The sequence below is a fragment of the Symphodus melops genome (genome assembly GCF_947650265.1).
Source record: "Symphodus melops genome assembly, chromosome: 1".
NCBI lineage: Eukaryota > Metazoa > Chordata > Actinopteri > Labriformes > Labridae > Symphodus > Symphodus melops.
Genome location: NC_136691.1, coordinates 54,867,205 through 54,879,586, shown reverse-complemented (window position 1 = coordinate 54,879,586; position 12,382 = coordinate 54,867,205). Strand labels below are relative to the sequence as shown.

General features: G+C 40.9%; 2 protein-coding genes across 2 annotated transcripts in view; one reads left to right on the top strand and one right to left on the bottom strand.

Annotated features, from left to right (window-relative positions):
* The first annotated feature begins 3,971 nt into the window (after positions 1 to 3,971).
* On the top strand, positions 3,972 to 6,127 carry cmklr1 (chemokine-like receptor 1). Its single transcript, XM_079352535.1, has 2 exons — positions 3,972 to 4,318; positions 4,426 to 6,127. Exon 2 carries the CDS (start codon positions 4,446 to 4,448, stop codon positions 5,496 to 5,498), a length of 1,053 nt encoding a protein of 350 aa, XP_079208661.1. The 5' UTR covers positions 3,972 to 4,318; positions 4,426 to 4,445; the 3' UTR covers positions 5,499 to 6,127.
* Positions 6,128 to 8,122: 1,995 nt separating this feature from the next.
* wscd2 (WSC domain containing 2) overlaps positions 8,123 to 12,382 on the bottom strand; it is a 42,363-nt gene continuing 38,103 nt past the window's right edge. Inside the window, exon 9 of the mRNA XM_079350056.1 lies at positions 8,123 to 11,436. Within this exon, the coding sequence (XP_079206182.1) occupies positions 11,084 to 11,436 (353 nt within the window). The 3' untranslated portion in view covers positions 8,123 to 11,083. The remainder of the gene's footprint in view (positions 11,437 to 12,382) is intronic.

Genomic DNA, 12,382 nt, shown 5'->3' with positions numbered 1-12,382 from the left:
AAAGATTGTGCGTCCCCACATTGTCATGTTTGGTTCTGTGTTTGGTCTCGTTTTAGTTTTCTTTCTTTCCTTCGTGTTCTTTAATGTTTCCCGGTGTCCTCCTATGTGACCTGTTAGTTTATTTCCTGTGTTGTGTTTTAAGTCTTTAGTGCTTCCTGTTTTATTTTGTAACATATTTTTAGTTTTCAGTGTTTTACTTTGTTCTTGTCCTCAGTGTTCTGCTCTTGTGTTCTTTGTTCCTTTAGATTTATGTGCTTTGGGATTTTTGCTCTCGTGACCTTTCTGGACGTTTTTTGGATTTATTATTTTGAGTGACTTTTTGTTTTTTTGCCTTTTGTTTTAATAAATCACATTTTGTTTTCTGCACTTGTGTCCTCCTCTCTGTGTTTCTGCCCTTGATTCTTCACTGAGCAGCAGCTTCTTTTTAAATGGTTTCCAAATGAGGAGAGAGCGTTTGCACACGGCGTCTTCTTTTCACCGAGCGCTCAACTTCATTTCTCTTTTTACCTTTTCAGAAAGGTGAAGTTGATGTCAAAGGTTAGCTGTTTTTCCCGATGGATGAAATTCACTGTATTTTTCTCGAGTGTCAGCAGGTGAAGTCGCTGAGACCACGTCCACAGTTTACACCCTTTATCCGTCTCTCCTGTGAGACGGCGGCTCCTCCGGTGTCCGGTATCAGAGCGTCTGCTTCTAACCCGGTTATGAAGATAAGAGTGAAGCCGAGTGAACGTCACAAACCTGTTTATCTTCATGATGAGGAGAAAGACGAGGACATGAGATTATCAGAAGTATACAGTAATCATGTTGAAGCCAAGCGGGGGCGTTAACCACAGGAAGTGATAACCACTGAAACTGTAACTTTACACCTCGACGAGTTATCGTGAAAATCCTTCGACTCTGCTTCGTAACCCTCCAACCAGCGTTCTTCATCTTTATTTTCCTCTTTTCTTTTTTGCACTCACAGACAGATAATTTCCTCTAAATGGAACCAAAGAAAACGTCGGTTTTCACAGCTGCCCACTGGCTCGGCTTGGAAAGTTAATATATGAGTGCGAGGATGCTGAATGTATACAATCAAGACTATAGCAGCGTTATGCAACCATCCAGCTGAAGGCAATCATCGCAGTCGAGTGAAGGGATTAGTAATAATGCTACTTTAAACTATGAGTCCAGCCAAGCCATGGCAACAGCAGATTTAAAGTAATAATGTCAGAGTTTATAAAAATAGAAACGCTCCGTTTCATTTCCTAAAAATGTCTGAAGTCAAAAAAAAAAAAAAAAAAAAAAAGTCACGTGTGGCAGAAGAGGCTGAGCTCACAGTCGAGAGCAGAACGGTTAAAGTCCTGTGATGCACAGAGAGGAAGAGGAAGAGGAAGGCTTCTGTGAACTCAGCCTGAATATATCAGCGAAGATGAAAATCACGTCTCAGCGTGCAAACATGCAGAAGATCGAACTATCTTAAAGAAGAGAACAAATGTGAGAAAGGTTTTCACGTCAGCTGAGTTTGTCGCTGGCGTCAGAATTTGTTCCGCTTCAGTTTTAAAGTGAAGAAGAAGAAGAAACAAAACCCAACAAATCTGTGACGTTTCATACCAACGTTTGCACACGTTAAGGCCTGTTTGTCTTCGAGCGCTCGACTTCCCTTTTCACACATTTCCTTCGTGCTTGCTGTCGGACGACGTGTTTGACCCCCCCTCGACGTAGAAGCCGTTTAAAATCGTCACTTTTTGCCCTTTTTTCTGAGCGTCAGATTAATGAGACTTTGAATTTATGTTTTAATGTTTAAAAGATTCAATTTGCTTCCAAAGAAGTAAGTGCTCTTTTATAGACGATATCTTCTCTCCTCTTTCATGATTCCTGATCATCGTAACACCTGATTGATGAGGGATTATTGGAGCCGATGTGATCGATATTGCGGAGGGAAAAAAACCCTGATACTGATAAAGCGGCTGATATCTTTCCCAGCTCTATGTTCGATCTTTTTGAACACATTTATTGGGTTGATCCCTCAAATATATTTATCAAACTCTTGTGTAAATTTTCTTTATGATGAAGACAAGATGGCCGCTCATACGGAGCGTATGCACGTACAGCTCGCCCTGCTGGTCACAGCCGGACAGAGAACTACGAGAGTAACTCAATGAAATACTTTTTAACGCCGCACATCTGTGATCAAATGAGCCGATCACTTGATCTGCTCATATCGACCGATATTACAGGATGACAGATTAATCGTTTTACATGCACAAGTTTTGCACAGTATTTTGATTTTTTTGTTAATCTGTACTTTTATTTCCATCCTACATATTTATTATATTCTATATATTATATTTAGAGAGAAATGTTTTTGTCTCTCCGTCTGACAATAAATCTGACTTTGACATATTTAACATTTGTGTGTCTGACGTTTCCTCTTCATCACACTTTATCAGGTTCATGTTTTTGCGGGCGCTTCAGACAGACAGGAAGCTGCTGTCCTCCTCGCTCCCGATAACATTATTCAAACCGAGTCACTTTGACAATCTGTGCTGCTTCTTCATCCCGCTGCAGCGTCGTCATCCTCACCAACACGGATTCCTCCGCCTCCATGAGCATGACGCCGTCCATCCCAGCGAGTCAGTTTTCTTTTTACAGCAGCTGTTGATGTGTGTGTGTGTGTGTGTGTGTGTGTGTAATTAGAAACATCTGCATTATCAAAGTGCAGCTTTATGCTTTTCTGAGTAATAACTTTCTGCGTGTCTTGTTGTCCAGCTGTAACTCTTCGCAGCAGACGGAGGAGGACGACACATCTGGCAGAGGAAACGGAAACATCCGAGCTTTATCACAAAACTCTGATACAGTTTGTTTGCGTGTGTTAGTCAACACGCTTCCCTTTTTTTTTACATCGCAAGAAGAGAGTGTGATTTGTTTGCGATTTTATACTGAACATTTAAAAAGAGAAAAAAGTGAACATAAAAAAAAATAATACAAACAGTGGAAAGTATGATGCAGAAAACGTGTGGTCGAGACAGAAATAAAAACGTGACTAAATGCTGAAAGAGAAAACCTTTTGTGGTATTTCAGCAGGTATGTGGTCCGAACTTCTTCCTGTCTGCTGTTTCCCCCTGCACATACACGATGTGTTTAATGACCTCCATCTTTCTAATGTTTGCTCATTTAAAAGTTCCCCCCAAAATGAAGAAGTTACTCTCTCTCAACTCAACTCAACTTTATTTATAAATCGCTTTAAACAGCCATAGCTGTGACAAAGTGCTGTACATGCATGAAGAGCACAAACGTAAAACATAAGTAAAACACGAACAGGGTTAAAACAATAAAAACAATAAAACACTAAAACAAGAACAGAGTCTCATGCTGGGTTAAAAGCCAAAGAATAAAAATGTGTTTTAAGATGAGTTTTAAAAACACTGTTCAGTTACACTGAAACCACGGAGACTTTATTATAAAATCCAGCTGAAACATGTAAACAAACGTATTTCAGTCATCTTGTTTTATTTAACATTTACTCATCCAGGAAAAGTCCCAATGAGGCCCTGCAGAGTCCTGCAGAAATTAAATACACAACATACAGATGGCAATTAAAGTTATAAAAATAGTTAAAAACCCAAAACTGTTAAAAACCATTAAAAACATAAAAAAGTTAAAAGCCATTAAAGTTGTAAAAAAACAGTTAAAAGCCATTAAAGTTGTAAAAAAACAGTTAAAAGTCATTAAAGTTGTAAAAAAACAGTTAAAAGTCATTAAAGTTGTAAAAAAAACAGTTAAAAGTCATTAAAGTTGTAAAAAAACAGTTAAAAGTCATTAAAGTTGTAAAAAAAAACAGTTAAAGCATTAAAATTAGAAAAACAATTAAAAGCAATTAAAGTCATAAAAAACAGTTAAAAACCATTAAAAACATAAAAAAGTTAAAACCCATTAAAGTTGTAAAAAAAACAGTTAAAAGCATTAAAATTATAAAAGCAATTAAAGTCATAAAAACAGTTAAAAGCATTAAAATGATAAAAACATTTAAAATCCATTAATGTCATAAAAACAGTTAAAAATAAAGGAGGTCGTCTCAGTGTGGATTTAAAATCATTCAAAGAAATCACTTCAGTTGTTCCAGTCTTGTTTTGAAACACCTTTCTAAGGTTACGATCGACCTGCGTCCTGTTTGAACCTTTAAAAAATGCAGTACTGAAAGTGTGGCGGGGATGGAAGTGTTGAGAAACAGGGCGGTCAGCTGGTCGGCGTGGGTTTGTTTCACACATTTAAAGGAAGCAACACGACTCGATGTGGAGCACATTGAGTCAGCAGCAGGAGACGCGCTGAGCTGCAGGTACGACGGCGTTCACAGAAAACGTTTCTTCTTCTATGTTGTTGGAAAATAACATTCGATAACTCACACTCATCTGTTTCTTCTTCTTCTTCTTTTTTTTTTTTTAGAGTTTTGATCATCGTTCAAGATGGATTTATTCGACGAGGATTATGTGTATAATTATGACTATAACTACACCGGGGAATTCAACGAGACGCCGGTCGAGGACAAGGTTTTTAAACACCAGACGGCGTGCTGGATGGAAGCGCTGTGCGTGGCTTTACTCGTGATCACCGTCTTCATTTTTCTGCTGGGCTTCTGCGGAAACGCTTTGGTCATCTGGATCTCCGGCTTCAAGATGAAGAAGACGGTGACCACCACGTGGTATCTGAGCCTCGCCATCTCTGACTTCGTCTTCTGCGCCTTTCTCCCGTTCAGCATCACCAACATGGCCATGGAGGAGTGGATCTTCGGCCGCTTCATGTGCAAGTTCGTCTCCTCCGTGATGTTCCTCAACATGTTCAGCAGCATCTTCCTCCTGGTCGTCATCAGCATCGACCGCTGCGTGTCCGTGGTGTTCCCGGTTTGGGCGCAGAACTACCGCACTGTGAATAAGGCGTCCGTTGTCGTCGTCCTCTCCTGGGCTCTCGCCATCGCTCTGAGTTTCCCCTCTGTGATCTTTCGTGAAGTTCGCACTCATCTGGGTCGAACCATTTGTTACAACAACTACACGTGGGACCAGTACAGTCACAAAACCGTCGCAGCCAGCCGCTTCCTCGCCGGATTCATCATCCCCTTCATCATCATCATCATCTGCTACTCCATCATCATCCTCAGACTTCGCACCAGCAGGATGAACAAATCCTCCAAACCCTTCAAAGTCATGACGGCGCTCGTCGCCGCGTTCTTCGTCTGCTGGCTGCCGTATCACGTGTTCGTGCTGCTCGAGCTCAACATCGACAACCTCCACGACCATCACGCCGTTTTGACCACCGGACTCAAGGTGGGAACTTCTCTGGCCGCGGCGAACAGCTTCCTCAACCCGGTGCTGTACGTGTTCATGGGCAACGACTTCAAGCAGAAGTTCAAGAGCTCCGTGCTCTCGAAGATGGTGAACGCCATGGAGGACGAAGGCCGCACCACCAGCAGGTATCTGTCCAGGTCCAGCTCCGTGGACACCAGAGCCTCCACCCACATCTAGACCGTTCAAATACTCCTGTTAAATATGTAATTATTGTCTGTAAAACAACATATGAACATGAGTCTCTAAAAAACTGAGATTGTATTTACTGTTTTTTTAACTTTTTTTCTGTTCATAAATCCAAACGCATGAAACAGTTCAGGAATGTGCACATGTGAGCAAACATCCTCCGCTCATTGGGTGTTGTAGGATGTTGTGACACTGACCTCCTCCAGCAGCATGAATGTATATACACACACACATACACACACACACACACACACACACACACACACACATATTCTGTATATAAATTTGTGAAACACACAGACTGTTAAATATGAGGTGTATCATGTATTTTACTCACCTTCAGTGTGATCTTTAATTCTTTAACTGAAGCATTTTGCACGAATTGGGGGGGGGGTGTTTAAATATAGCATATATAATGTATATAAAGTAAAGTGTGTAAATCTAAAGGTGTTATTTGGATTTCTTTCTCTCCACGTCAGGAATGTCGAAGTAAATAATTTGAATAAATGTTTCTTAACTCTGAGGACAAAAACAAGTTTAAAGCGTTGTTTGTAATCTGTCGTCTGAACGTCAACTTGTCTTCATGTTTGTTTCTTTTTAATAAAGTTGTTTGAATTGAATTGAATTGATGTGTTTTGGATTTCACCTTTGAGCCCCAACATAAAAAAACAAAGTGCTGTTTAGCGACGCCTCCAGCCTCCTCGCCACTCGTGTTCGCACGTACTGGAGGAGTTCAGAATTGTTCTTTACTCGAGCTGCAATTGCAAAATGGCGCCCGTTGTTGTGTTAGCGGGCTAATTTTAGCACACCTGGCTAACTCTTATTGCATAAAAATGACTGATGTGGAAAAACACTTCATGAAATCAAAATGAGTCTTCTCTGATTAAAAAGATTTTTGACACAAAGGGACGTTAACACAGCTGCGACAACAACAACACAGCCAGCGAGACTCGAGCTTCTCAGAACTCGACCTTCTCTCACCAACATTTTCACAGAGAGACAAATTGCTCGCACTCTTCCACTTTGGTACACTGACTTTGATTCAAATAGCCCAATTACATCACATTAAATAAAATCCACATATTATAAATAATTACAAATTACAAATCATTTTCAGCTCTCAAAAAAAATCAAACAAAATCTTTAATTGCACAAAAAAGAACTTCCTTTGTGTTTCAGCACTGCTGTCGCTCGTACTCAGCCGAGGCGTGTGCAGGACAGGAGGACTGCTGTTGACTTTCCTGTGACTCAGACGTGCAAAGAAGGAGCTGCTCTGAATCTCTTTGGATGTCTCATCATGGTGAACAAACACGCAGCCATCTTTTATTCGCAGCATTTGGTCAAATGGTTTCATGCAATAAAAAGTTGGACTTCCACTGTCGGCTCATAAATGAAGTGATGCTTTTGTTTTTGACCCACAGTCATGACGTAATGAAGATATAGTTATTATAGCAGTTTGACCTCTTTATACCATATATTGATTGACCAATTTCTGCCAAACCTTACGAAACATATCAAGCTTCGCCTCTGTTTATAGAAAAAAATGTTGGGACATCACAAAGGTCAGAATCAGTCTTCCCCCTGAAGGTGTCTCACTTCCTTCTTTACAAGAACTTAAGAGGATTCATGAGAAGAAGAAGAAGAAGAAGAAGAAGAAGAAGAAGAAGAAGAAGAAGAGTGCCTGGTGTTTTTTTAAATGTTGTAACAGAACGATTTAGGGGGAAAAACCCGACAACAAACGTTATGTAATTTGAGAATGAGAGTTCACCTTTCATTTACTCTAAGAAGAGTTCTCATAAAGAAATGGACCTTGTGTTGAGGAGGAATAAGGGCACGATGATGCTTTATGAAGCATCATAAAGCTCAACGTTCTGCTTTTTGCAGCCTGGATTAAGAAAACCTGCTTTTGAAACTTGTTTCCAGTCGAGGCGAGCAGCCGGCTCGGAGAAAAAGTAAAAAAAAAAAGACAAATAGGGCTTTCACACTTGCAGAAAACGGCTGGTGTTTCCAGGAGGATCTGTGTGTGTGTGAGCACGCAGCAGGAGGAGGGAGTGACCTTTATACAGACTGTGACTGCTGCACGCTGCAGCACCGCCGCAACGCCAAAAATAAAACACTTTCCTGTTTGTCAGTATGTTGTCCTTCCGTTAGCTTAGACTCCACCTAGCATCAATATAAAGGCACATACTCTCATTATAGCCTAATATAGCCGTGTAAAGCAAACTCTGTTGCTTATTTGGCTACTTCCACGTCTTTTTTTTAAAGTCACATGAGATCCCCCCCCCCCAAAAGGTAAATTATCTTGATGTTAGCTCTCTTTAGTTAGCTCATATTGCACATAAATTACCACCGTGATCTAAAAACACTTTGACTTACTTACTGACATCCGGATAATCAGACATGAGTAAACAGGTTCTGACAACAACACATCTGGAGGGACTCGAGCTTCATTTACACAGGAGAGACTGGAGTTATGATTTATCATTCCTCCTTTAAAGGTGGCAGGAATAAATGGTTTTCAGGTAGATATTTAATGTTTTACTGAAAAGCTGAATGATATTTTTGCTTCTTATCAACAAACGAACCTTGCCTTAAAAACAGTCGACCACCTCACATCTCATCATCATCTTTATTGGGCTTTATCACACGGTACATTCATCCATAGAAAATACATTCATTTTGACACCAGTGTTCACAAAGTGTCAACTTGTCCATGAAAGCAGGAGCCAATAAAGTTTAAAGCATGTGTTAAAAATAGAAACAACTTTTTTTCCCGTTTGCTCGCTGAAGTACAAATATTGTTGATGTGTCAGCACACGCTATAAAAATATATTCATATTATCCCGAAAATGGAAATCAGTTCATGTTTTCCGTCTTTCAGTCCCCAGTGTTTGAATCTTTTATATCTTCACATCTTTATTTATTAATATAACAGTTTACTTTGAAGCATATGGCGGCGCAGACTGAGTACCGTTATGAGACGTGCTGATTATGGAATCTGAGGCTGAGTCCACTCGTAGGCGGCTATTTTTAAAAAAAGAATCCGGCTCACGAACTTTACGTTTTATTCAGAAACATCTCGGTCCGTTACGAGTACGCCAAGCCAGGATCGATGTGCGTGACGTGCTAAAATGTTCTCCCCATTTTCTCTGCGATGACCGTGTCATTTTACGAAGTCGTCCGTTCAGTCGCCTCTAAACGTCGGTTCCGTCCGATCTCACAAAAGGGACGGCGTCAAAACGACGACCAAACTCTTGAAGACGTTTCACCTCTTATCTGAAAGGCTCTTTTTTTTTTTTTACCCTCCAGCTGGTGCGAGGCTACGAAAGGACAGCCAAGAAGTTAGCCGACTACAAGAACCAACTTCCGATTCGACGCCCTTCAAACCAAAAAGGACCGAACAAAGGATGAACTGTTTCGCCTCTTACTGAGTGAAGTCATGGAAGAAGTTTCCAAGAGACTTTAGGAGGAGAGATCTTCAGTTAGTCCAGAAGACTGAGAACCTCCACAGACTTCATAAAGGTTTGCATACGCAGAGAAAAACCTCAGCTTTCAAAAATACCTGCCGACATGTGGACGAGGCCCGAGAGTGTGTAAAATTATAAACAGACATTTATCAACAGGTCTGAAAGCTACGACAAACTTTTCACATTCTGCATGATGAAGGAGAATAAACCCGGAGCGATCACTACTGCTAAACCTCTGATCTACAACACGAGCTGGACCCTCGGTGATCTTTGGGGGGAAAGTGTCGCACTGTCAAGTGCTTTTTGGATTTCTGCGTCGAGTCCAGTATTAAGAAAAAAAAACCCCAAAACAAATTCCACAAACCAGATAATTCCCCATGTGCACACGAGAGAAAAATAAATGCTGTCTTAGAGAAATCCTCTCCGCTCGTAGAGTCAGTGCCTTCGAGTCTTCCTCTGACAAACAAACAGGCTGAAGAATAAAAACATCTCAGAAACACACAGTATCATTTTCAGGTAGTTAATGCCTGCATATTGCATTTTCACCAGGGATGTAACGATACACTCATCGAGACACGCGTCACGGTACCAGTCTTAAGAAACGTTTTCCAAATTAATTATTTTCTTCATTTTTAATTCTCTGAGAGGGAAAATGCTTAATATCCATTTTCCTAGTTTATTTAACAAAAATTAGCATTAGCCAGCCTAGCGGTCATGTCGCGCGGCTCTTGTACGGAGGCGGTCGTGGGTTCTAATCCGACCGCTGCCATTTTGCTGCTTGTCTCTCCTTCCTCACACTTCCTGTCTGTCTTCAGCTGCATAAAGGCAAAAACGCCCCAAAAATAACTTAATAATTATAATAAAATCATCAATAAGCAAAGGATTACACATCTCACAGTTTAATCGATGGGGTCGCAGCCTTTTAAAAAGTCGACGCGGGGAGATGAGACGGGGAATTTACATCTCGCTCTCGTGTGAAAATTGTTGAAAAAACTGCCATAAAAATAGTTTTTTAAAAAATTTTTTATGACAGAACCTTCATATCTGAAGAGCCGATCTCCATGGCTGCACTCGTGTTTCCTCCATGCTGGAAGAAGACTTCAATATGGCCGACGTTCGGTTCAGGTAAGGCTCAAGGAGAAAGGTAATGAAAAAAAAGAAGAAGAAACAACTCAGTCTGCAGGGACGTGAGTTCCGAAGCGGAGGGTTGCCGGTTCAAGTCCCAGGGCAGACCAACGCTCCTGTAGCTGGAGAGATGCAAGTTTACTTCCAAGGTGAACCCTTGAGCAAGACACCAACCTCAGCTCAGGAGCGCCCCCTCTTGTTTTAAATAAAATAAATACTTTATCATTTTGAGGTTGTGTAAATTCGAATATAAAACAACGCATATCATATTATTTAAAAAAAGTGACGCTGATTTTCTTTAAATTGATTTGAGTCGTCCATATTTGCATCGATTTTAAATTGAACCATGAGGCATCGTTACATCCCGAAGCATCGCCCCTCTGACGAAGGGGTACGTGTTTTACATTTACAGTAAAGTTACATAGAAAATAGTATTGTTCTGTTTTAGCAGCAGAAGATTTGTACACTTTAAACTTTTTTGATTATTCATATTTATCATTTCTCCTTTGCAAAATATAAGCTCATAGATCACACTCTTGAGTAATATATATATATATATATTTTTTTTGGGTCAAATGTTTGGTTCACTGGCAACGAATCACCGAGCACAGTCTGCAGTCACAGCGAAGGTTTCTTCTGTATGTTAAGGCATGTGCACACGCCCAAACAGCACATGTGCATAGAGCAGGATCATTAATAAGTGCTTTTCATTTTAACACAAAACGTATAAAGTTCAAACCGGCTTTTGTATGATGAACGCGTAAAGCTGCTGGAGTTTAAGAAAAACAAATGGAAAAAGATGAATTAAAAAATGAAACTAAGAGGACAAAAAGGAAGAGTCTGTTTTCTTCTCTCTACGGCTGCAACCTACGAGAAGAATCAATCAAAGATCTATAACCGCTGTGTCGTCTAAGTACGAGTCTGCTGGAACAACAGTCCAAATAAAAGAGGAAGAAAAGTGAATCACAAAGAGGTCACGTGTCATCATCTCGGCATGTACTCCTCTGGAACTCCTGACATCTTCCTCTTCTTCAAGGCAGCGTTGACAGTTCTGATCAGTTCGTCGATGTTCGCTCGCATGTTGGGAGTGTACGGGTCGTACTCCAGCTTCCGCAGCCCCGATCGCTTGAAGTTCCCGTCCTTCTGTCCCTCCACGCAGAGCAGACGGTCCTCTGAGACCTTCAGTCCCAGAAACTGGACCATCCCTTTGAGCTGGGTGAACAGGTCCCTCTTCAGATCCTCAAAGTGGACCACTTGGACGTTCCTCCCGTAGGTCAGCCAGTCCAACGTGTGGGACGCCCACCAGGGGGCGTAGTTCCTCACAAACTCAGGCCACTCTGCAAGACACAAGACGTCAACTATTGAAAACGAGTAGATTACAAGTTGATTTCTAGTTAATAAACCACTTTGAAAACTAAAACATGAAGAGCTCTGTTTTTAAGCCTTGAAGCTCCAGGGATCTTTTAACGTTAATTTAATCCGAGTCTTTGAATTCTTTGCGATGGCTTCAGGAGGACTGCTTCTTCTGACCCGTCTGTTCACATACGCTCCTCACAGCAGGAGACTTTTACTGTCAGACAGGAGGGGGGGAGGTGAAAGGTGACGTAGCGGATGAAGCATATGTTGTGAGATGCTCGAATGAGAATATGTGCCTTTATATTCACGCTGCATGGAATCCAACAGAATGAGCAGGAAACGACAAACTGACAAACAGAAAACATAATGCAGCCGTTTAATGACGTGCAGGGAGATCGTTGTCAGACTCCTGCTCCTCTGGGAAACATCAGGAGCTTCTCAGGAGATTTCTGCAGTGTGAAAGCACTAAAAAAAAAGATTTATTTCAGCCTCTTGTCTTCAGCTTCTGAAACAGATCAAAGAGCTTTAACACTCATTCAATAAGAGAGTTTGGACTGAAGAACTTAAATCAAAAAGCAGCTGCAGGAAAAGTGAGTATGAAGGTTTGATTCTGCAGTGAGACGAACAAGTTTGACTTTTGTCTTTACTTTAGTATGAGATTATAAATAATCGACCTCTTACAGCAGACAGATATAAATCAGAGTTTGGGCTGAATGAAGGGGAAGTGAGAGTCATGACAGCCAAACATTGATGTCATTCAGCTCCGGAGTTATTTGTGAAAGCGTTGATCAAGTCTTTTACTGAAACGTCGGCACAGTTTAGTGAACTTTTTTGGTCGTCAAGCGACAGATGCAGCGCAGTAAAAACAAACAAAAACAAAAACAAAACCTTCACTTGCAGTTTTTTTAGCTTTCGTCGTTTTGACGC

Excerpts from the sequence above, each read along its gene's own strand:
- cmklr1 (XM_079352535.1), top strand. The coding sequence starts at position 4,446 with ATGGATTTATTCGACGAGGATTATGTGTATAATTATGACTATAACTAC.